Genomic DNA, 24275 nt, shown 5'->3' on the forward strand with positions numbered 1-24275 from the left:
GCATGAGCTTTCATACAAGTTATGGAGATTAAGCTCTTGAAAACCCCAATTTTTCTTTTAAATAGGCCTACCCCAGTTCTTATCTGCACTAGACAACCACTGGTTTTGCTGGTTGAGTGCCCAGTGAAACAAAGGGCTGTCTAGTCGACAAGCCCCATTAGACCTAGAAGCAGTTTAGCCACCTGTTTTTAAAAAAATAATTTCATTTATTTATTTTTTAGATTTTATTTATCTTTAGAAGGGAAGGGAAAGAGAGAGGGAGAGAAATATCAATTATGGTTGCTTCTCATGTGTCCCCTGCAACCCAGGCATGTGCCTTGACTGGGAATCGAACCACGATCCATTGGTTCACAGGCCTGCGCTCAATCCACTGAGCTACACCAGCCAGGGCTAGCCACCCTCTTATTAAGCGCACTGCTCAGGATATCACCCTCTCCCTCAGGTGGCTTTTCGATCTATTTCTCCCAAACAAATACTCTTCCCTGGGAGGAAAGGCTGTGTCCAAGTATGAGTGTGTGTTTGTGTGCCCATGTCTCTGTGTGTCTGTATGTGCCCTGTGCCTGTAATGTGATTATATGCTTAAATATCTATGCCGTGTTCTTGACTGTGTGGTTGATTATAGGACTGTGTATGTGTGTGTGAGTATGGACATATGTAGGTGGGTGAGGGTGTTGGTGCTTCTATACGTGCCAGTGTGTGTTCTGTGTTCTTCAGTCCATCACTTTGTGTCTCAACCTCACAGGGCCTGCAGGGGGCATCCATTGCACAGGAAAAAGAGGATATGGAGCGCCCTCAACCTCATGGAGCCTGCAGAGGGCGTCCAGTGTGTAGAGAAAAGGGGATGTCTGGCTCTGGCCTGAGGAGGCTGGGTTATCTTGATCCGTAAAGGAGTCAGGCAGGACCGGAAAGATGGTAAACTGCCCAGGGCAAAGCTAGAGGAAACTCTGGTGGAAGTCCGTAGCAGTCCTGATGTGTGAGTCGGTCATCCCACCTGGGTAAAGGTTCGAAAGACTAATCGAACCATGTAGTAGTTGGTTCCCTTCGAAGTGTCCCTCAGGATAGCTGGCACTCTCAAAGAACTCCTCCCACGCATGCAGTTTTATCCGGTAAAGGGAATGATTAGAGTTCTTGGGGCCAGAAAGGAGCTGGAAATGAGCAAGACACCAGATGAATCAGTTCCTGAAAGTCCCTCATCTTGGGAAGGAATTCTCTGTACACTCCATCCTTCTCCAAACCCTCTGTCTATATCCAGAGGTTCCTGGCCCAGCCAGAGGGGCAGAGCTAGCCCTTCAGCCCTAGTGTGGGTAAAGCATGACACAAGACTTCTGGAGGTGATGGGACATTGGAATAGGGGAGAGTCTTGAGCAATAGTTCCCCCCCCTTTTCTGCCTCCTGCCCCCTGGAGCTTGAAGTAAAGCCACTGCCAGGGTTTCCTGAACAACCCCCCCCCCCCCTTTACTTCCTGCAGTTTGGATCACTCTGGATTTTAGAGTTTCTGGGTATGGGCTGAGCTTGCTTGGGAAAAGTGCAGGAGACAGGAGCCCTTGAACCCAAAGCAGAAGGCGACCTACATGGCTGGCTCTGGGGGTTCAGAGAGAGGGCAGGAGAAGCTTCATGGAGGAAGGAGCTCTGCAGAGCCTTGAAGATGGGTGAGGCAGAAGGGAAGACATTTTAGGTAGAATGAACATCAAGCAAAGGCTCAGAGGAAGGACAGGGGTTTGTAATTAATCCCAGTTCGGGTGAGGCAGCAGAAGGGTAATCGGTGAAAGAGGCTATGTATGGGGGTAATCCCTGGGGTATTTGGTAACACCATGCTAGTGGTCAAAGTTAATGGAAGGGTCCTGTAACCTGAATCAGGTGGGACCACCAGGGGCTAGTATCCTTGGTTGTGAAGGTTTGGTTCCTTAGCAGGCCTAGAATGTCAGCCAGCTGAAGTGCTAGTTGGCAGTACAAGGAATGAGCCACAGAGAAAGTGTGGTAAACACAGTTCTGAGATTCCTGACCCCTGGTGTGCGAGCTTTAAAGGGATTTTCGCCCTTTGATCTGTGAATATGGTGGGATTAAGTTATTATGGCAAAATGAAGGGATTCTGCAAATGGAATTAAGGTCTAATCAGTTGACTTTGAGTTAGTCAAAAGGGAGATTACTGTTGGTGGGCGTGGCCTTTTTTAAAGGTGAGCCTTTAAAAAAAAAAGTCTAGACACATGGACAGTAACAAGGGGCGGGGTAGAAATGGGAGGGAGGTGGGGAGGGCTGAGCTGGGCTGGGGATAAAAAGGCCGGAAACTGTACTTGAACAACAATTAAAAAATGCCTAGAGATAACAAATAAGAAGCAGTAGAAGATACTCTCATTTGGCTTTGCAAAAGCGAACACCATGTTTGGAGAGGGGGAGTAGCGAGTAGATCTTAGGTAGCTCTAAGATCTTAAGGCCTCAGTCCTACAACCACAACTGCCAACGCCCAGTGAATCTGCAAGAGAACTCCAAGGCTGAGATGAGATTGCAGCCCTGGCTGATGCCTGAGTGAGACCCTGAGCCTGGTGAGACCCTGAACAGAGGACCCTGTCAATGTGTACCTGGACTCTTCTCCCACAGAAACTGGAAGTTGATGGATCTGGATTATTTGAAGCTGCTAAATTTGTGGCAATTTGTTACACAGCAATAGAACATTAATAGAAGAATGAAGTAGTAAATGCTTATACTTAAGCCCCAGGATCAGTTTCAGACTACTTGACAGAGAGATCTGATCAGATCACTGGGGAGGAGAAGAGAGGGGCCCTAGGAAGGAGGTTGCCAGAGGCAGTGGTATACGGCCTAGGATGATATTGGCTGAGAAGCTGAACACCTCTGGAGTGCATGGAATTATGGACCACATGATGTAAAATAAGAGGAAGGCAGAGGCTGGCTCTCAGGCTCTCTGCCTTGAGGATGCCCGGATGATCATGCTGCAGCTGCCTGCGTTTCCCAAAGGATGGTGTTTTGATGGGAGAAACTCCAGGTGTAGCCTAGAATCAGGCTGGCCCAGCAGAGGGTGGCAGGGTTATTCTCTGGGTGTTCTGGAGAGGATGAGCTCTGAGGCAGAAGCTTGCTATTTTTTCAAAATTGTGTGGCTTTTGTATCTTATGTTGTTCTGGTTTGTAAACTAATGTTATAGAAATAAGATAATTAAAAACTAACAGGAGAAATGATAGGGGAACTCACTTGTTAAAGATTTTAGCCTTTAAAACATGAAAAAAACAAAAAACAAAAACAGGTAGCTTCCAGTCAAGATGGAGGTGTAGGTAGACACACTTCACATCCTTATGCAACCACAGGGAAAATCACAACTGTTTCTCAAAACGAATAACTAGAACTGTCAGAAAATTGGGCTCTATGGAAGTCCAACAACCAAGAATCTATCTATCTATCTATCTATCTATCTATCTATTTATTTCAGGTGTTTAGGTACATTTTATTGATTGTGATATTACAGTTGTCACATTTTGTTCTCCCCTGTATCCCCCTCTGCCCTCCATCCCTCCTCCCTCCAGCATTTCGTCCCCCCTACACTTAGTTCATGTCCACAGGTTGTACATAAAAGCTCTTTGGCTTCTCCATTTCCTATGCTTTTCTTAACCTCCCCCTGTTTGTTTTGCACTTACCAATTATGTTGCTTCTTTTTTCAAATAGATTTTACTTATTTATTTAATTTTTTAGAGAGAAGGGAAAGGGAGCGAGAAGGAGAGGGAGAGAAACACCAATGTGTGGTTTCCTCTCTAGTGCCCCATACTGGGGACTTGGCCTGAAATCCAGGCATGTGCCCTGACTGGGAATTGAACCAGTGACCCTTTGGTTCACAGGCTGGCACTCAGTCCACTGAGCCATACCAGCCAGGGCACAATTATGCTTCTTTTCCTTGTACCTTTTTCCTGCATTCTCCCCCATCCCCTCCCTGCTGATAACCCTCCATTCGATCTCTATTTCTATGAATGTGTTCCTATTCTAGTTGTTTGCTTAGTTTGTTTTTGTTTTTGTTTAGGTTTGGTTGTTGATAGTTGTGAATTTGTTGTCATTTTACTGTTCATATTTTTGATCTTCTTTTTCTTAGATAAGTCCCTTTAACATTTCATATAATAAGAGCTTGGTGATGATGAATTTCTTTAACTTGACCTTACCTGTGAACCACTTTGTCTGCTCTCCCATTCTAAATGATAGCTTTGCTGTATAGAGTCATCTTGGGTATAGGTTCTTATCTTTCATGACTTCGAAAGCTTCTTGCCAGCCCCTTCTTGCCTGTAAGGTTTCTTTTGAGAAATCAGCTGATAACTTATGGGAACTACTTTGTAGGTAACTGTCTCCTTTTCTCTTGCTGCTTTTAAGATTCTGTCCTTTTGTTTAATTTTGTGTAATTTAATTGTAATGGGTCTTGGTGGACCTTCATTGGGTCCAACTTTTTTGGGACTCTCTGAGCTTCCTGTACTTGCCTGTCTATTTCTTATGTCATATTGGGGAAGTTTTTCTTCATTACTTTTTCAAATAAGTTTTCAATGTCTTGCTTTTCCTCTTCTTCTGGCATCCCTATGATTGGGATGTTGGTATGTTTGGTGATGTCCCTGAGACTTCTTATCCTGTCCTCATTTCTTTAATTCTTTTCTTGCTGTTCTGATACAATGCTTTTTTCTTTCTTATGTTCCAAACCATTCATTTAATACTCATTGTCATCCCTTCACTATTGGTTCCCTGTAGATTTTTCTTTATTTCACTTAATGTACTCTTAATTTCTGCCTGGGTCATTTTTATGCTGTTGCCATAATCAATGAGTCCTTTGAGCATCCTGATAACCAGTGTTTTGAACTCTGCATCTGATGGGTTGGTTATCTCCCTTTTGTTTTATTTTTTTTTCTGGAGTTTTGTTCTATTCTTTCAGTTGGGCCATATTTCTTTGTCTCCTCAATTTGGCAACCTCCCTGTTTCTGTTTTAGTACATTAGGTAGAGCTTCTTTTACTCCCTGTCTTAGTAACATGGCCTATTGTAGAAGAGCATATCTGTAAATTTTGTAGGGTGGTGCCTTCACTGATCATCAGAGTGAGGCAACCCGTTTCATCACCCTGTGGCTCTGTATGGCAGGAGGGCTCAGAGAGGGGACAATGCTGCTGCCTGACTTCTGGAGGTTTGCCTGGGAGGAATCTGTCTCCCAGCACTCACCCTGTTTCCAGTCTTCTCACTTTCTCCCTGTACGCTATTTGTGTCCTTCTAGCTGTTGCCCCAGTGCTCAATCCGAGAGGGAATGAATCTGTGTAAGTCCTAAGTCCATGTGGGCCCTTTAAAATGAATCTTCTAGTAATCAAGAAGTTTCTTCTGCCACCCTAAACCCCACTGGTTTTTACAGCCAGAAGTTATGGAAATTTGTCTTCCAGGCACTAGAACGCTGGGCTGCTGGGTGGTCAGGTTTGGGCTGGGATTCTTCACTCCTGAGATATCCCTTCTGATTTTTTGCTTTTAAAGATTTTATTTATTTATTTTTAGAGAATGAAAGGGAGGGAGAAAGAGATGGAGAAAAACATTAACATGTGGTTGCTTCTTGCATGCCCCCAAATGGGGGACATGGCCTGCAACCCAGGCATGTGTTCTAACTGGGCATCGAACTGGCAACCCTTTGGCTCTCAGGCCCATGCTCAATCTACTGAGCTATACTAGGCAGGCCTGAATCCCCTTTTCTTTCATTCATTTTTATTCTGTCCTTGAATATAGGTTGTTGTGATGAGATTACTACTATTGAGCAAGATTGTGGTTTGCTTTTTCTCCTGGAAGTCACCCACTTGAAATTGGGCATAGCTGTGTGACCTACTTTGGCCAATTCATTATGTGCAGAAATTGCATGTGTATTTTGTGGAGAGAAGCATTTGAGTACTTGCTGTTCTTCCTTGCTGTTTTCACTGGCTGAAGCAATCATGGAAACGTGTTGAGATAAAGGAGCATGCCAAAAATCAAGGTGGCATGCAATGTTGAACCGCCACATGGTGTGCAGTTGCACTAAAGACATGCCTATACCCACAGCAGGTTTGGTATGCATGGGAAATAGAATTTTGTTGTGTTAAGCCACTCAGACTTAGGTGTCATTTATCACTGCAACATAACCCAGCCTATTTTGACTAATCAGATGTGTTGGTGGTAGTTTTCAGGTGCTGTAGAATAGAGAGATGAGATTACAAAACTAGAAAAGCCTGAGATGTTGGATTTGGAATTGGATTTTGCTGTGGGCTAAATCATATTCTTCCAGAACTCATAAGTTGAAGACCTAAGCTTCAATGTAACTATATCTGGAGATAGCTTCTTTAGGAAGTAATTTAGGTTAAATGAGGTCTTAAGGGCAGGGTTCTAATCTGATAGGACTATGGCCTTATAAGAAGAGGGAAAGAGAAAGATTTCTCTGCTATATGAGGACACAGTGGGAAGGCATCCATCTGCATGACAGGAAGAAGGTTATTACCAGAAGCCAACTATATTGGCACATTTATCTTGAACCTCTAACCTCCACAACTGTGAGAAAATCAGTTTCTGTTGTTTAAAACATCCATTCTATGGTATTTTATTATGGTAGTCCAGGCCAACTAAGACAGATGTTTTACTTGCTAAAGGATCCGATTAATCTGTTTTGGGGGATTGGTACAATTTTCGATTATATAAGCAAGAGTGATATTTTTTAGGTGATATCCTTAACATTTTAATAAGTTTAGAGTTTGGGAAGAAGGATGCATGTTGATGTAGCATAGCCATAGGGTGGACTACAGAGATATTTATTATTATTTTTTCACTTCCCTCAACCTTAACCCCTTTCTATGATTTGAGGAATTTCCTATCATACGAGTTGTAGTTACCAATAGAATGTGCCTTCCATTATATAACTCCCCACCAAGGTTCACATACTAATTTTCCTAGCTGTCTTTGCAGCTAGGACCTGGGTACGTGATTTAGGCTGATCCAATCAAAAGCACCTTTCAAGGACTTTGAATAGGGAGCTAGTAGTGATGCACAGGAGCAGGGTTAGTAGAAAACCCATTTTGGTGGTGGTCGGAGTAGTGGCAGAGGTCATGCCTGTCTTCTAGGGGCAGCTGAGTTGTGATTCCAGAGGTGGAATCTGGAAGGCTGACCACCTCCTACCTCCCTTCAAATGACCACCTCTCATTTGGAGGGCTTACAGCAATGAGTACTATTGTATCTAAATATTTAAAAGTTATAGCCTTGATCAGCATGGCTCAGTTGGTTGGGCATTGCCCCACAAAGCAACAAGTCACTGATTTGAATCCTGGTCAGGGTCATGACACATGTCTGGGTTGTGAGTTTGGTCTCCAGTTGGGGCATGCATGGGAGGCAATGGATGTTTCTCTTTCACATTGATGCTTCTCTTTCTTTGTTTTTCTTTTAAGATTTTATTTCTTTAATTTTAGAGAGAAGGAAAGGGAAAGAGAAAGAGGGAGAGAAACATCAATGTGTGGTTGCCTCTCATGTGTCCCCCACCGGGGACCTGGCCTGCAACCCAGGCATGTGCCCCGACTGGGAATTGAACCAGTGACCCTTTGGTTCACAGGCCTGCTCTCAATCCACTAAGCTACACCAGCTCTCTCCCTTTCTTTCTCCATTCCTTCCCCTCTCTAAAAAATAAATAAAATCTTTAAAAATATTTAAAAGTTATAAATAAAATTAACAAATTGTCAAACAAAAACATCTCTCTTACTACTTAGAAAAATACACTTTCAAAACAACTTGAAAGCCAGGTTCAAGTTTATTTTCTTGGAATCTTTGGAGTTCCATGATGGAATAAGTTGATAAGGGGACAGTCAAGCTTCAGTGCCCAACTCGTCCACCTTCTGTCCCCAACCCTCGTCTTACTATGCTTGGTTCCATCTTGCACCATGGAGGGCCCATGTGCCTGGTGCAGACACTCCAGCCCCATACATACAAGCTCTTTCCACATTACCTGGCAATAGCTATCTGTTGGCTATTGTCTGTAGTGTTGGCTACAAAGTAGTGTGTGTATCAGTGACACAGTCTACCCTAAGAAGGACAGATCTGAGGAACACATCTGCATGATTCTGGTAGTTGTTTGGGACAGCTTGGGCAGGGAATGCTCTAGTCTTTAGTTCCTGAAATGTGACCTGGAAGGAGAAGCATGAGCTCCAGGTGGGCATGCCCCTTAGCTTTGTGTACCAGAGATACGACTGGAGGAGGGCCCTCTAAGATGTGAAATTCAGGACAGGGGCCTCAGATATCTGGATGTAAGAGTGGCACTGGCATATGGCATCCCCTTCTGGTGGTATCACCATGCTGTCCTGGAGGGCTGTCTGGACTGCCTGGCTCTACTGCTTGCTTTGTGAGTGGTCTGGCTGCCCAGGCTCCCTTATTATTCCATTTTCTGCACCTTCCCAGGGCCTTTTCAGTAATTCATTTTTCTGTTTAAATCAGCTAGTGAGTTTCAGTGGTTTAAGTAAGAATCCCAATTAACCTTTTTTGGGGGGAGTTGACCCTATGCCATGTCAGTTCTGAGATTACCAAGGGCCCCATGCTAACAGATACTATGATACTTAGGGTTGCTATGCCATGAGGTGCCATTTACATAGACTGCAGGGCAAATGATGTCCCTGGAGTTGTGCAATGATGCTGTCCTGCCTGACAGGCATGGGTATTCCTGACAGTGCTAGGATTTCCCAAGAGGAGTGGTGGTCTGATTATAATGCAATGGGGACACCAATAAATATTGGCATGTCCTGCCAGGAGTAATCACCTTCCTGAATTGATGGAGGGCTTGAGTGTTGTGCTCCTTGTGGTCTGACAGGTATGGATGGGGTTAGCAAGGTGATTGGGGTTTTGATGGTACTGGGTTCAGATTTCTAGGGACTACAGTGTTCTGATGTCCAGAACACTGGGGGAATCTGGTTGTCTCATCAGGGCAGTGTCAAAGGTTCTGGGGTTAAAGCTATCCTCCTTTGGTGGGTTGGAGCTCAGGGCAGCTCACGTCTTCTGCCTCCCACAGGAGTCACAGGGAAGATTTGATTTGTCCTAGGAACAGAAGTCGGGCTGAGGTCTGACTCCCTCACCTACTCTGATCCTCAGAGCTTCTACTCTAACCCTTATCTTCCTCCCTTGTTCTGCCTGTTTCTGACCCCCTCAGGAGATAGAAGTGGCCCTCAAAAGTGGGCCCTTCAGGAGTCTGATCCTGCCCCCGTGGTCATTAGACACTCTACTCTATAGATGTCCTGCCAGGCTGGCTCAGAGCCCCGCCGTGAGGCCTGCCCCTTTCAGAAGCCTTGCCCACAGGACCCATAGTTTTACTCTCTGGATCCCAGCCCTGCCCCATCCCTTCATTCCTATTTTTATTACAACATCACCAGCTCCTGGCCTCGGTTACTCCCTGAGAATGGAGGTTAGAAGATGAGCATAGTTGTAGCCTGATCCCTTCTCTACTGCTCCACTTGGGAAAACTGAGGTCTGGGCAAACCTTGAGAACCTGTGCCTATTTCCTCCTGGAAGCTCTGGGAATGCCAGTTCCCTTTCTGCTGGAGAAGCCCAGGGGGCTGGAGGCCCTCCAGGGGACATCTCTGCGTCTAGTCTCAAGCACTGGGGTCCTGCCTGAAGCCATCTTCTTCTTTCTGTCTTCTTCTTTCTGCTTCTTGTTTCTTCTCTTTTTTTTCTAGCTCTTAGCAAGCTAAGCCTTTCTACCCCAGTTGGACATCCAGCCCCCAGCCCTCAGCCAGAATGCTACCCATCAGACTGACCTGGGCTGCAGTCTCAGCTTTGCCACTCACCAGTTGAGTGGACTTGGGAAGTCATTCTACCTCTCTGTGCCTCAATTTCTTCATACATGGAATGGGACTAGTGATCCCCACCTTATACGGTTGTGTGAGGATGCAATACATTATGACATAAAGGATTCAGCTTGGAGGCCGGCATATGGTCAGTACCCACAAAAAATAGCTTTCCCTACTTCCTGAGGGCCACTTCCTCAGACCTGGCCCTGCTGTATTCCTCCCCATTTTTTCTTCGGAGATAGGTCAACTAAAAGAGGCTATACGTACAGTACAGATTCCGCAGCCAAGTGGCTCAGTTATGACCCTCAGCTCTGCCACTTTACCAGCTGTCTAGTCACTAAACTGGACAAGTTACTAAACATCTGCACCTCAGTTTCCTCAGCTGCAACATAAGAATGACAAGAGCACTGAAAGCAGTGCCCAGTACCTGTTAAGCACTATTGGTGAATTAGCTAGTACTATATACAAAGCCATGTCCTTCCATGTGGGCAAAGTCTTAGGGGCCTTCTCTGACTGGAGAGGTGTCTGCTTATTCTTACAGAAGATCTCTTGAAGGAAACTCCCTATTTGGGAGTCCTGCCCCTTTGTGAGACCATTTCCAGTTTTCTGGCTGTTTCTCAGTTTCCCAGAGGCCAGAGGAGGGGGGCACAAGGGTGGAGGCTTACCAATAAAATGAACATGAGATGATGAAAACATGACCAAAATTGCATGGGACTGGCTGTGGACAAACACCCATACAACAGGGATAGCCCCACTGTCTTGAGAACTGGATGTTCTCCAGGTCTGAGTTGTGGAGGGCATCTGGGAAAGAGCCATGTTCAATTCCATTTTTTGTTTATCAGATGTGTACTGCAACTTCCTCTGTGCCAGCTCCTATGCAGAGCAGTGCTGGCAATTGAGATGGACAGGCCCAATCCCTTCTGTTGGGAACTCTATCAATGGACAGGACAGGGAGATGTTGTCCATCTATGAAGCTGGGAGCTACCTGAGCTTCATAGGTATCCCTTCATAGGTATCACTTCCTAGGTATCAAAGGGATGCCAGATCTCTTTAGGAAGATGCTGGCTTCTGGGTAGGAAGGTATCACTCAGCTGCTGACCTTAAACCTGTAGCGGGTGCCATGTGCCCTAGGGAGGAAGGTGTCTGCCTATAGACAGGCAGCAAGGTCCCCATACCCTAGCTGGGGAGCTAGGAGTCCACACCACCCCTCAGAGAACTGGCAGCTTCATTGTCAGGGAAGCAGGTTGGCCTCTGGTCCACCAGAACTTAGGATGAATAGAGATGCCACACTTAGTGAATTATAGTGAAATGAAGCAGATGTTAATTAGATGAAGACACAGTGCTGAGAATGTTTGAGTGAATCAGGACCAAGTCCCAAATTGCTGGGCTAAGCTCTCATGTTTTGGGCAGGGAGATAAGGAGATAAAACCCAGTGCCCATGAGGGATTGGTGGCTAGAGATGAGAAAAAGAGGGAGAGAGCACACCAGAAGGAAAGGCAGTGGGTGGAGAAAAGGTGGGGAGGACTGCCTGCTTGTTCTCTACAGGACTTTGGTGTCTTCCCCTAGACTTCCTTGAAGTTCTTCATTTGCCTCCCTAGCTTTTGGATTATTTTCTCTCTTCCTGAGTCTCAGTTTCTCCTCTGTTCCCTGAGGGTATTCCATTTCTTAACATGTGTGACATTGGGGAAGCTTGTGTTTAGCCTGAGACCCAAATATTCATGAGTCAAATCTTTGTTTGGAGGGACTCTTAAAAATTAGACCACCCTCCACCTGACAGGTGGAGGAATTAAGGCCCTCGCGGGTAGTGAGGAAAGATTTGGCCTAGAGCTTAAGAGTGAGGGGCAGAAACAGGATTGTAGGGTTGACAGCTGCACACTGAACTCAAGGCATATTCTTGTAACACGCAGTGGCAGTGGCAGTGGCAGGAAAGTAGTGTCCAGGGACCTTTGTCCTGGTAGCACCTTCTTCAGGGCTTCCATCCTCAACTCCCTTGCTGGTGTTTCCCTGAGTGTCCAGAGGGATGGTTTGTGTCTGCTTCTGTGGTAGGGCAATCTCTGCTTGGCTTCACTGGGAACTGAAGAGGAGTTGAGGAAATGTGCCCCCTCACACCTATGTTTGTCCTCTGCCTACTGGCATTCAGGGCATAGAATCAAATGGTATGCACTGCTGGGACCTTTAGAACCCCATGACTGGCTGAGTTGAGGTTGGATTAATGGATGAATGTGTGGGTGGATAGGAGGATGGATGGCGGTCTAATGGATGCAGGGACATTAGATGGATGGATGCATGGATGCATGAATGGATGGGTAATTTCTCCCACACAGCAGAGCCAAACTTTCTAGCCATTACAGTTGTTCTTGAAAACTATCCCCATCCCTCCCACTCCTTGTAACTCTAAGACCTGGGAAATCTGAGTTTTTAAATACCTGCTTCTGGGAGCAGAGGGAGGAAGAAGCTGTTATGCTCTTAGCTCAGTGAGGAGGGGCTGGCACAGCCCCCTAGCCACCTCTCCCCTTCCCAGGCTGCCAAACCTGCACAGGCCTGGTTTTGTTACCAGATGTAATATGTTTGGTCTAGTGTTGGATGCCCAGTCTGTCATTTGGCCGCCATTCAACCCCAGTGGCATAGTTTTGCTGCTCCCAGCTGGACCTTAGAGGCCATAGCTGGGCAGCCAGCTGGTTTCCCTAGAGGACTTCCCAAGCGCAAGAACTTTACTCCTTCCAGAGATGCCCTGGGCTGCTCTAAAAGTTACAGGGTTTTTGTCTCCTAGAGCTGATATTGCTTCCCAGTGAAGCCCCTGGTCTCAGTGTTGTGGGCTTCAGGGGTGTGGTGGGCTTCCCTCAGGCAGAATTGCTCTAGTTTCCCTGGCTGCTCCTTCTTCAACCCTCTTGGTCCTGTCCCACCTCTGACCTCTGGCCCCCAGGTCTGTCTGTCAGTGTCCTGAGAAGTGTGGTCCCAGATGGTGCTGGACCTGGCCCAGACTGACTGGGTGAGAGGGAAGGGCTGGCCTGGAGGTCAGAGTCCAAATGGACAGACAAGCCTTCACCCCTGGCTGCCAGGCCTTTCTTCACATAGTTATTCATTTTCTAGAGAATTACTTGAGTGACTATGTTGTACCAGGAAGTGTCTGGACACCAGGGAGACTGTGGAAACCAAACAGACAGGATCCCTGTCCAGGAAAGCAGACAAACTAGTTATTATAATTCAGTGTGATGGGTGCTGTAAGGGGATAGGGACAGGGGTTCCTGAGAGGTTAGGAGGGAGAGAGGCTACCTAACCCAGCCTGGGGTCAGAAAATGCTTTCTGGGGGAAGAGTCATCCAGAGCCAGAGATAAGCTAAGTGCGCAGGAGAGAGAGAAGAGTATTCCAGATGAGGGAATGTCATGGGTAGATGGGTACTCCCATCGCGGGCAGTAGAGCTGGACCCCCTGTCTCTCCTTTACCCATGAGAGTTGGTTCTGGACAACTCTCTTCCCCCAGCGACACCTGATCTTGACACACCTGTGTGCTGGAACACCTGCCTCAGAGAGCGGAGACTGGGAGGCATGGAGAGTTTGGCCTTTTCCGGAAACTGACACAGGTTGAATGCTGCTGAACCATGCAGTGTGACAGGGTTTTGAGGAGGCAGGATGGGAACCCCTGATTGTGGGCCCTTATCCTGAGAATACAGGGTGCTAGGTGGAAGTTGATGAGAAGTTTGCTCAGGCCGCAGCGTGTAAAACAGACCCTGCCATTCCATTTCCCTTCCTACCCTTGTCCTCCTGGATAGACAGCAAACAGACACATCCGTGGGTGCCAGTGGGCTTTATTGGAAATATTGCAGTCTGGGCATGGAGAAGCTGTGCTCTTGCTACACTTACCCTCTCACTCACCCTCTTGCTCACATTCACACACACACACACACACACACTCACATCGATACTCTAGGCCCTGCTCAGGTCTTTTGTACAGGAGCTGACGGTCTGGTTCTCTCTTCTAGGTCTTGGTTCTCCAGGGCGGCAGTGATTCACATCCTCCACTCAGACACAGGGCTCTCTTGGGGGCTAACTTAGCTTGCTCTGGAGGAGAGAGGAGAGAGAAGGTCACTGGCTGGGGTCTTGGGCAATTGCTCAGAGGGAGAAGGCAGGGCTGGGGAGGGCAGGCTTGCCTTGGCAGCATTCCTGTTCAATCTCCAGACCAGGCGTTGCACCCAGGGCAGCTCTGGCGGTGCGCAGAGCTGGTAGCCTCTCAGTGTGGTGAACCTGGGGTCAGAGGTCAGAGAGGTTGGAACCCTGGAACCCATCTTCCTGGTGGGCACTCATATGGGGGCGGGCGGGGCCTGAGGGTCAGCCTTTTTCAGGGGCTCCCTTGAAGAGGGCTTGGGCTTGGCAAGAAGAGAGATAAGGAAGTGGGGGGTAGATTGGGGATATGAGGCTACATGCACTCCTCCCCACAACTCACACAACGGCGGGTACTCGGCAGCCATGCTGGAGGAGGACGTATCGATAGGACTGCACCCTATTTGCAGGGATAGGGCGCTTGTTCACAAACAGGCAGCAGTCTTCTGCGTCGTTGGTACCACTCTGAGCTGGGGTGGCCAATAGGCGATAGGTGAAAGATGGTAGTGTTAGAATAAAGAGACCTTGAGGAGGGGAGGTCACAGTCCTAATGGATTCAGGACACCTGTGTGTGTGTGTGTGTGTGTGTGTGTGTGTGAAGGCAGGGAACCTGATACTTAGCCAGTATGCACCAACATGGCCCTCCTGATTGATAAATATATTGAAGTACTTCTAAGCTGTTTGTTAAACAACCACTGTTTTGAGCCCCACAAGTGCCTTCCTGGTGCCCCATCACCCCAACCTCTCTCCCACAAATGAAGAGTTAATGCTATGTGTTTCTTTTGTTAATCCTTTCACCTTCTTTTATCCAGCCCCCAATCCCCCCTCTCTGAGAGCTATCAGTCTGTTCCATGTATTCATGCCTCTGTTTCTGTTGTTGTTCATCAGCTTATTTTGTTCATTAGATTCCACATAAAAGTGAGATTGTATGGTATTTGTCTTTCTCTGACTGCCTTATTTCACTTAGCATAATAATCTCTTCATGCTGTGTGGCGATAGCCAGAGGGAAAGGGGGGAGGGGATTGGCAGAGGTGGGCAAAGGAGGGGAAAATGGGGTCAGAAAGAGACTTTGCTTGGGGCGATGGGCACCTTGTACAGTGTGCAAATTATATTTTGTACAGTTGCACACTTGAAACCTGTATGGTTTGGTGAACCAATGTCACCCCAATAAATTCAATTAAAAAAGCTAATGCTGGTCACAGCACTGAATTGATGGGGGAAAGATAGGTGCGAGGTAGCAGGAGTCTGGGTTAGAGGACTTGTTAAATATTGTTAAATATTTTAACTATTAGCCCTGCCTCAGTGTCTCTTATTTTCCCCACCTTAAGCAAATATATATTGTTCTTTATTTTTTACATCAATAGTTCATTTAAAAAAACAACAACACAGTTCCCATTACATCTTCAAAGGTGAACAGCTTATCTAAGCCAGAGGAATCTTTAGAAAACTCCTTATGATAGAACCACTAAATCTTCCAAGAAAAAAGAAAAGATACTTAAAACATTAAAAAACTTAACACTGTGAGAGAATATAAGCACATCCCCGCAAATTTAGCTGATGGTGTAACTGAGGCAGGAAGAAATAGAACCTGCAGAGAGATGGGCAGCCACAGGCCCTGAGATACACCAAGAGAGAGACACACATTGGAATCCAGGGGCTCAGATATACTCACACTCACTGGCGCACACAGAGGACACAGGATACCCCAAGGTTCACTGAACTGTGCAGACCTCTTAGTGTCCCTCATGTCCAGTGCCAGGCAGGCTGAGATCTAGACATTTTCTTTCCCCACTCCCCCTTCCCTTGAACCTCCCCTCAAGCTTACCATGGGAGGTCCACAGAATCAGCAGGCTGATGGCCAGTAGTGCAGCTGCACGGGATGCCATGGAGGAAGAACGCAGGCTGACTGACTGGGAGAGTGTGTGTTTGAGTGTCTGTGAGCTGTGCAGCAGGCTGTGCAAGGCTGAAGCTTGGCTGGGAGTGGCTTGGCTAGTAGAGGAAATGTCACAGCTTTCTTGTAGGGTGTATGGGAGTCTGGGAATGTGAGTGTGGATGTCTGTGTAAGGGTAGACTCTTGACCATATTTATAGCCAGAGGGAACTTTCACTATTTCTACTCTGAAATCCCCCTTCATATTCATTGTTTGGATTCCCCTTTTCCCCTTGCCTCTTTCTGGGAACATGACTCTTCCCTCCCTTTTCCCACCTCAGGCAGCCTCCCACTCTTCTGCTTTCCTTGGCTTTAGCTCTGAGAGCCTAAGCAGTCTGCATTCTAGACAAGAGTAGGGAACCTTGTGTTGCTAGCTCCTTTGAGAGGGCCTGCATTATCATCTCATTGGTGGCATTTGCATTGTCAACCACAGGCCTGTCCTTCAGGGGTGGTGGTCAGAATTGGGGGGATCAAAATGAGGAGTCATGCCCCCGCCAGGGTCCAACCTCAGCAGGTCTCAGGGTCCCCAAAGGATGAACATCGCAGGCGATGAATGAAGAGTCAGACACCCAATTGGATGCCGGAGAACAGCCAGCCTCTTTGGGTCTGACTGAATTTGCAGAATTTGATTTAAGCTTTATTTTTATAGAGATTGTTACATAACATTAAGGGAACAGGTACATGGCATGATCAGTTAAGCAGAAAAAAATCAATACAGAGGTAACTAGGAAAAGTACAGGAAATTCCATAGATTCAGTTATGTTAAACAAAGGTTATTTTGACCAGGAGAGCCATTAATCAGACAATTAGAAATAGCTGTATGTACAGAGTTTTAAATGTCTTATTGATGAATAGATGTTTATTAAAGTTCTTAGAATTTAGCATGCTTCAAAAGGATACACTAGACTGAACAGTGGTTATAGAAAATTTATTACAAGGCCTTTGTGGTGTCTAACTTAGCTATCTATCTTCTTGTCTAGAATCTTTCTGTACTTTGGAGTCTGCCTCCTTAGTAATTATTTCTAGATGCTTCATTTGTAATAGTTAACCAGCTTCTTTACCTGCCTAATTTCATTAATATATATTCCTGTCCAAGGTAGAGGAGGGGCTGTTACTCTATCAACTTTTAGACGTTCAGGGGCTACCCCATTAGGGGGGACTTTTGTTCTATGGCCAAGAAATCATTTTGTACAACCTCATTGGAATTCTGTGGATCATTGGACCTGAAATACAGGTGTCTAAAAATCCCACCACCTATTAATCACAAAGACAAACATGCAAGGAGAGACAGACAGGAAATCCAGCCACAGTTGCCTCTGCTGTGCAGATGCATCTCATCCGTCCCAACTGTGTCAAGGGATGGCTGTTGGTCGGCTCCTGACAGTGCCCCCTTTCCTAGATTTATCCCTCATCCTCATTCTGTTCTCTGTGGCTCTTCCCTCTGGCACAGGTGGAAAAGAAGGCTCTTTGGTGCCCTCAGAACAAGTATGAAGCCTGGGGTAGCCCCCCGAGTCATCACAGTGCCTGTCCACCATCTGGGAATCAGGCCTTCCCTTGAGACAAGTGGAGCAGAAAGGGAATGTTCCTTGGAAGGGGGCCCAGCACCCCTATCTCCCAGCTCAGGCCTCTGAGGTTCAACTTCCTGGCTTGATGAGCTCTGCCCTTTTCTCTATTTACTATTCACATATGTCCAATACCTGGGCCAGGAACATCTTGGGGGCCCTGGCTGAAACAGCCCTCTTCATCTTCCCCCTTCTCTAAATCCTGGGAACCAAGAGGGGATTTCTAAGGAGAAAGGGTGGCCAGCTCATATTCAGACAGATTTCCAAATTTCAAGGAATTGACAGATGTAGAAGGCAGACAAGTGATTTCCCATCCGTCCAAGAAAGACTAGAGGTAGGCCTCAAAAGAGAGACTAATATGTGGGACATGCATTCAACCATCCCACCTAAGATCTGGACCCTCTTTTAGATGGGGTGGTGAGTCCCTTATAAGTTTTCAACTTATCTTTTTTCCCATTTCTTAACAATCATACTAGTAGTAATAGCATTTGTGGTTGTTTACTATGTTCTAGGCTCTGTTTCAAGGACTTTGCCACTATTATCTTGCTTAACTTTCCCAAGAAAATTATAAAGTCGTTTTTATTATCATCATATTATTATCTCTGTTTTAAACATAAGAAAAATGAGGCTCAGAGCACAAGGTCACACAGCAATCAAGTACCTTGAATCCAGGAGTCTTTTGTTGTGAAACGTATGCTCTGCCACTGTCCCATCCTGCCTATCTGCCATCTGTCCATCGGTCATCGGTACAGAGCAGTAAGGCTGCACAGGTAGCATCCCTAGGTTGGGATTCAGGCCCTACCACTTGTTAAGTTAACTGCATGATACTCCAGTTTTTGTATCTTAGTATTCTTATCTGTAAAGTAGGAACGGCAATAGACCTACTTCTTAGGATTAAACGAGGTAATCTCAGTAAAGGCATTAGTTTAGGCTGGCACATAATAAATATTCATTAATAATTAATATTAACAATTACTATTTTGCTGTGCTTTCATTAAAATATGTGTCAATTAACTCAGCTAGCCATCTTTCCATTGATCTTATCTATTCTTCTTATGGTGGTTCTGATTATTCTCTGTCGTCCCACTCCACCCATTCTCCACTCTTCTCTGCCCTGCTCTGTTCTCTGGAAGACTGGTCTTTACAGACAGCATTGCTCAGGATCCCTTGCCCTCTAGCTTCTCTTTGGATTTGGCCCACAGGAGGCAGCAGTGAAATATCAGTGGATGGTAGGAGAGAAAGGTTGGGTATGAATCCCTCAAATCCTTCATCTTGCTGCAGTTCTTCAAGTGAAGTAATTGCTGTCTGGCAGTTGTTCTAAAAAAAGTGGTCTTTGGACAGCAGCAGCAGCATCACCTGGGAACTTGTTAGAAATGCAAATTCTCAGGTCCTATTCCAGACCTCCTGGAGTAATCTGTATTTTAGCACAGCCTCCAGGGACTGGGATACATGCTGCAGTTTGAGAACCATTGATTGGCGGTTACAGATCCTTTCGGGCTGCCTCCTCTCCATTGGTTTGTCTCTAAGGCTCCTGAAACACTGTTCCTTCCTCTTCCTCCTTCAGGTCTTAGTATGGTAACAGTTTGTCACTGTTGTTAAACCCAGAGTGTTTCACCACTCCATGTTGGTTCCTTAATCCTTGACCCCACCTCTTATGTAGTCCCTTTATTAAAATCTTTCTGGTTAAACTTTTTTGAGTGTGCCATCTGTTTTCAGCTATGATCCTGACAGATGCAGTAAAGGTACCAGATGAGATCCCAGGAAATACATTCCCAAAGTGGGATCCTAGCATCAGTTTGCTCAGGTATTTCATGAGTACACAGATAATTTTCTTGTATAGGACGAGAGGACACTAGTAATCTGGAGCATGAGAAGCATCATAATCACTTAGATTATTGCCAGTGATAGTCTAGGATGGAATATTGGTGGAGGGAAAGACATTAGGAGATAAAACACCTGATGCTCTTAATTGGTGTGGCCACAAATGGTGGTTACATGTATTTTCGGGTGGGCAGAAACAGTAGTTTCTGACTGTGCAAAATGACACATGAGAAAGATGTGGTTAAGACCACATGGCAGATATGGCTAAGGATCAAGCCCATGACCTTATTGTATGATGCTGTGGAGTTGCTGCACCAGGTAAATACCCAATCTCACCATATCCGTTATGCTAGGATAAGGGTACTGCTGGGAAGGAGTAGGACTCAGAGAGTTAGTATGGGGACATTTGGGCATATATGAACAAATCTGGGAATTTGGACTCTCAAACCCCTTGGAATCTTCTTTGTTCCTTGTTAAACTATGAATGTCACAGACTTCCATTCTATTAAAAATGTCTTTAGGTCCTGGCTGGTGTAGCTCAGTGGATTGAGCTCGGGCCTGCGAACCAGAGGGTCGCGGTTTGATTCCCAGTCAGGGCACATGCCTGGGTTGCAGGCTGGTTCCCTGCAGGCCAACTCCCAGCAGGGGATACATGAAAGGCAACCATGCATTGATGTTTCTCTCCCTCTCCTTCCCCTCTAAAGATAAATAAATAAAATCTTTTAAAAAATGTCTTTAATAATTCCCTGGCAAAGGGCATGCATTTTCTCTTCAGTGCTCACTCTGACTACTCCTCATTGTCTCCACAGCCACACTGAGGGTTTGATTCTAACAGAGCCTAGACAGGAATGTATGAGGTGCACTCCGAGAACAAGAGCACATACACTGAGAAGCTGCAGGAAGTTGTTGACTGTATCGGGATAATCCTAGGGACCTGTGAGGACACATTTACACATTTATTGATATGGGTGCCTTCACCCAGGATTTGTGCATTATTGTATGAGCACCTGGTAGTGGTGTTCATAGTCTGTTGGATTGGTTACCGGAAGCCTGGGCTCACTATGATCAATGAGGCTGAGACACTGGAACCTCACTGACATACATATTGTGGAACACTGCTCCTGAAACTCTGAGGCGCAGATGATTTGTTCCGGAGTCTTGATGAACTGCAGATTCTGATTCAGTAGGTCTGGGGAAAAGCCTAAATTGTTACATTTCTAGCAAACTTCTTTTTTTTTAAATAATATATTTTATTGATTATGTCATTACAGTTGTCCCATTGCCCCCCCTTTATTCCCCTCCACCCTGCACACCCCCTCCTACCCATTCCCCCCTTTAGTTCATGTCCATGTGTCATAAGTTCTCTAGCTTCTATATTTCCCACACCACTCTTGCTCTCCCCCTGTCTATTTTCTCCCCACCATCTATGCTACTTATTCTCTGTACCTTCTCCCTCTCTCTCCTCCCTACCCTATTGCTAACCCTCCATGTGATCTCCATTTCTGTGGCTCTACTCCTATTATAGTTGTCCGCTTAGTTTGCTTTTGTTTTAGGTGTGGTCGTTAATAACTGTGAGTTTGCTGTCCTTTCACTGTTCGTATTTTTTATCTTCTTTTTCTTAGATAAGTCTCTTTAACATTTCATATAATAAGGGCTTGGTGATGATGAACTCCTTGAGCTTGACCTTATCTGAGAAGCACTTTATCTGTCCTTCCATTCTAAATGAAAGCTTTGCTGGATAGAGCAATCTTGGATGTAGGTCCTTGTTTTACATGACTTGGAATACTTCTTTCCAGCCCCTTCTTGCCTGTAAGGTCTCTTTTGAGAAATCCACTGAGAGTCTGATGGGAACTCCTTTGTAGGTGACTGTCCCCTTATCTCTTGCTACTTCTAGAATTCTCTCCTTTATTTTAATCTTGGGTAATGTAATTGTGATGTGACTTGGTGTGTTTCTCCTTGGGTCCACCTTTTTTGGGACTCTCTGAGCTTCCTGGACTTTCTGGAAGTCTATTTCCTTTGCCAGATTGAAGAAATTCTCCTTTATTATTGATTTAAAAAAGTACTCCCCTTGTTGCTCTTCCTCTTCTCCTTCTGGTACCCCTATAATTCAGATGTTGGAGCATTTAAAGATGTCTTGGAGGTTCCTAAGCCTCTCCTCATTTTTTAAAATTCTTGTTTCTTCATTTTTTTGGTTGTTTCTTCCTTCTGGTCCACTCCATTGATTTGAGTCCCAGTTTCCTTCCCATCATTATTGCTTCCCTGTGCATTTTCATTCATTTCACTTAGTGTAGCCTTCATTTTTTTCATCTAATTTGTGACCAAAATCAACAGTTCTGTGAGCATCCTAATCACCAGTATTTTGAACTGTGCATCTGATAGGTTGGCTATCTCTTAGTGGTTTAGAAGTATTGGCTCTGGGGCTTTGATCTGTTCTTCTGTTTGAGCCATAATGTTTTTGTCCTGTTGCGCCTGTTATGTATGAGGGGCAGAGCCTAGGTGTTCACCAGGGTAGGGCAACCCAGTGGCTGGGTTGTGATGCTACAAGTGCGGCAGGGTCAGAGAGAGAACAGTGGTGCTTGTTCTGCTCTCTCTCTCAGATTTCAGTCCCCTCTGCTGCTTCCCACAAGCAAATTGGGCCCTTCTGATGCTGGTTTCCAGGTGGGTGGGCTTGTGTATATTTTAGGACCCCGTGGGTCTCTCCAATGAATTCTCATCTGAGGCTGGGAGTCTCTCCTGGAACTTTTTCAATTGGTGCTTTTAGGCTTTATTTCCCCATCGCTGGGGCCCTGGGTTGCTCGGTCTGACTTGCTGACTGTTTTTGTGTGGTTTATCTGTGTGCAAAAGTGTGACTGTGGCCAGTCCCTTGCCACCTGCACTCCCAGATCTGGTTGCCACTGTCTATTCCTGCCTTGGCCCCGCTCTGCTGGCTGCCATCTCCATCCCTCTTACCAGTCTGGTTAAATGGTTGTCAGACTTCTGTACAGTTCAATTTTCTGTCTGTTCTGGTTGTGTTTTTGTTTCTAAATCTTTGTTGTCCTTAATTTTGGTTGTGCGAGGAGGCACAGTATTTCCACCTACGCCTCCATCTTGGCCAGAAGTCCATTTCTAGCAAACTTCTAAGTGATGCTGTTTCTGCATTAGATAAAGAACAAAGGTTAGAGGCATGGAAATGTTGGGGTACACCTATTCTGTGCAACCACTAATTGGACACCTCCTGAGGGCCCAGAAGACGCTTCCTTCTCCAAGACAATAAGAATGTCATTGCTGAGGGGAACATTAACGTCTTTGAAAAGCTCTATAATGGCTTCTTTAGTAGGCAGGACATAAGGATGAAAGATGGGACTGGAAAATCTTATTTCAAGAGGAATATAAAATCCTTTAGTGGCAGAGGCCAGATGTTGGCACCTAACCATGAACATTGAGGTGAATGCCATTATTATATAACCTACAGGGACAAGTGGTAATCAACATGCTTTGCCCATAGGGATCTCTGGTGGTAGCTAATTGATTACAGCATTTATAGGAATAAAGTAGGCAGTTTACTGATGTGCTACCTGACATGCATAAGTAGAAAATTTCTATGTCTGGTGGGGATAAACTTGGTTCAAATTCTATTGGGGACTGATAGGCTTTTACTCGGTTCCTTAAGTCAGTTCCCCAGACCTCAAGCCCTTGATTGGGTTGGGGGGTGTGGTGGGAAGGCCTGAATTTCTTTGACAGGCAGATTGTATCAATCTTTCTCTTCGTCAATGGTTATCAAAGTGTGGTCCCTGGATTGGCTGCATTAACATCACCTGGGAACTTGCCAGAAATGCAAATTTTGGGGCTCTGCTCCAACTCTACTGAACTGGAAGCTCTGGTATAGGCCTGGCAATCTTCCTGATAATTCTGACATATGCTTAACTTTGAGAATCACTGGCCAAGGCCTTCCCTAGGGAGATCTGTAGCCATTTGCCAGGGTGACTATGAATGGGGAACAGAGAATTTTGGAGGGGGGTTATTGGATACTTTATTGTGACAATAATAGTTTTGGGGATCCCAAACCCCACTGTGGTCTACCAGTCAGAAGGAGGGTTCATAGAAGTTGAGTGATAGAAGGATCTTGGTCCAGATCCATCTCAAAGTGAGTCTCTAATATCCAGTGGTTATTTCTCCAGTTTTAGAGTGCATGTGGGAATGGGTGTATCTCATAATGAACAACATCTCCACACTGGTTCCTCGACCATTGGGTGAGAGAAATTATGGTAGGAAAGGCCAAGTGGAAGTCCTTTGAACAGTGCTTGCCCCACCACTTTCCTGCCTATAATACTAAATTTAAAGCAGTGCTGCGTTGCTAGAGAAGTTGCATGGGTTAGAGCACCTTCAAAGACTTAAAAGATGCCGCAGCCCTTGTTATGCCCTTGCATGACAACCAACCTGGCATGTGCCTTCTTTCCATACCATCAATTAGAGACCACCAATATCAGTTCCTTCACAACTGGAATGACAGCAGTACACCTTCACTGTTTTACCTCAGGGATGTGGCAACTTTCCTGCTCTGAGTATCATAACATAATCTTAATATTTCACAGAATATCAAACGGGTCCTTTAAACTGAGGACATTATGTTTACTGGTGCATGAAATAAGAATAATCCTAAATGCCTCAGGCAGACCCATGTATGCCAGAGGGAGAGAAAGAAATCCTACAAAAATTGAGGATCCTGCCACATGGTAGAATTTTTAGGCTACTAGAGCTAGGAAGGAGCTGAAGAACAGTGGGTGGGGGCATGCTGCACCTTCACTGTGAAGAAGGAGGCACAGGGATTTTGGAAGCAACACATACCATATTTAGGTTTATTGCTGCAAAATATTTACTGGCTATGGCATAAAGCTGATTGTTTTGAGCAGGTCTAGGCTCCAGGAAAAGTTTCCCTGCTGCTTGAACCTTATGCATTGTAAGTCCAGTGAACTTCAAATTGTGTGTGGCAGAGAAGGGTGCTTGTTGCAGGAATCCCAATAGGAGAATTATAGCAAAGTCCCTTAGGGTGTTGGGGTAAGGCCACAGCTGTTCTACTAATGATTGTTTCCTACTTGAAAAA

General features: G+C 45.6%; 1 protein-coding gene and 1 long non-coding RNA gene across 2 annotated transcripts; both read right to left on the bottom strand.

Moving 5' to 3' along the window:
- Positions 1-1006: 1006 nt before the first annotated feature.
- On the bottom strand, positions 1007-22386 carry LOC118979772 (uncharacterized). The gene is made up of 3 exons (XR_005064988.1): positions 22377-22386; positions 20285-20288; positions 1007-1145 (listed from the first exon to the last, which is right to left on the bottom strand). It is a non-coding gene; the product is annotated as an uncharacterized LOC118979772 (long non-coding RNA).
- On the bottom strand, positions 13573-15961 carry CCL19 (C-C motif chemokine ligand 19). Its single transcript, XM_037036001.1, has 4 exons — positions 15709-15961; positions 14227-14353; positions 13934-14027; positions 13573-13844 (listed from the first exon to the last, which is right to left on the bottom strand). Exons 1-4 carry the CDS (start codon positions 15767-15769, stop codon positions 13830-13832), a joined length of 297 nt encoding a protein of 98 aa, XP_036891896.1. The 5' UTR covers positions 15770-15961; the 3' UTR covers positions 13573-13829.
- Positions 22387-24275: the final 1889 nt, after the last annotated feature.

Source organism: Sturnira hondurensis, unplaced genomic scaffold, assembly GCF_014824575.4.
Source record: "Sturnira hondurensis isolate 20B ecotype Veracruz unplaced genomic scaffold, ASM1482457v3 Scaffold0022566, whole genome shotgun sequence".
Lineage (NCBI taxonomy): Eukaryota > Metazoa > Chordata > Mammalia > Chiroptera > Phyllostomidae > Sturnira > Sturnira hondurensis.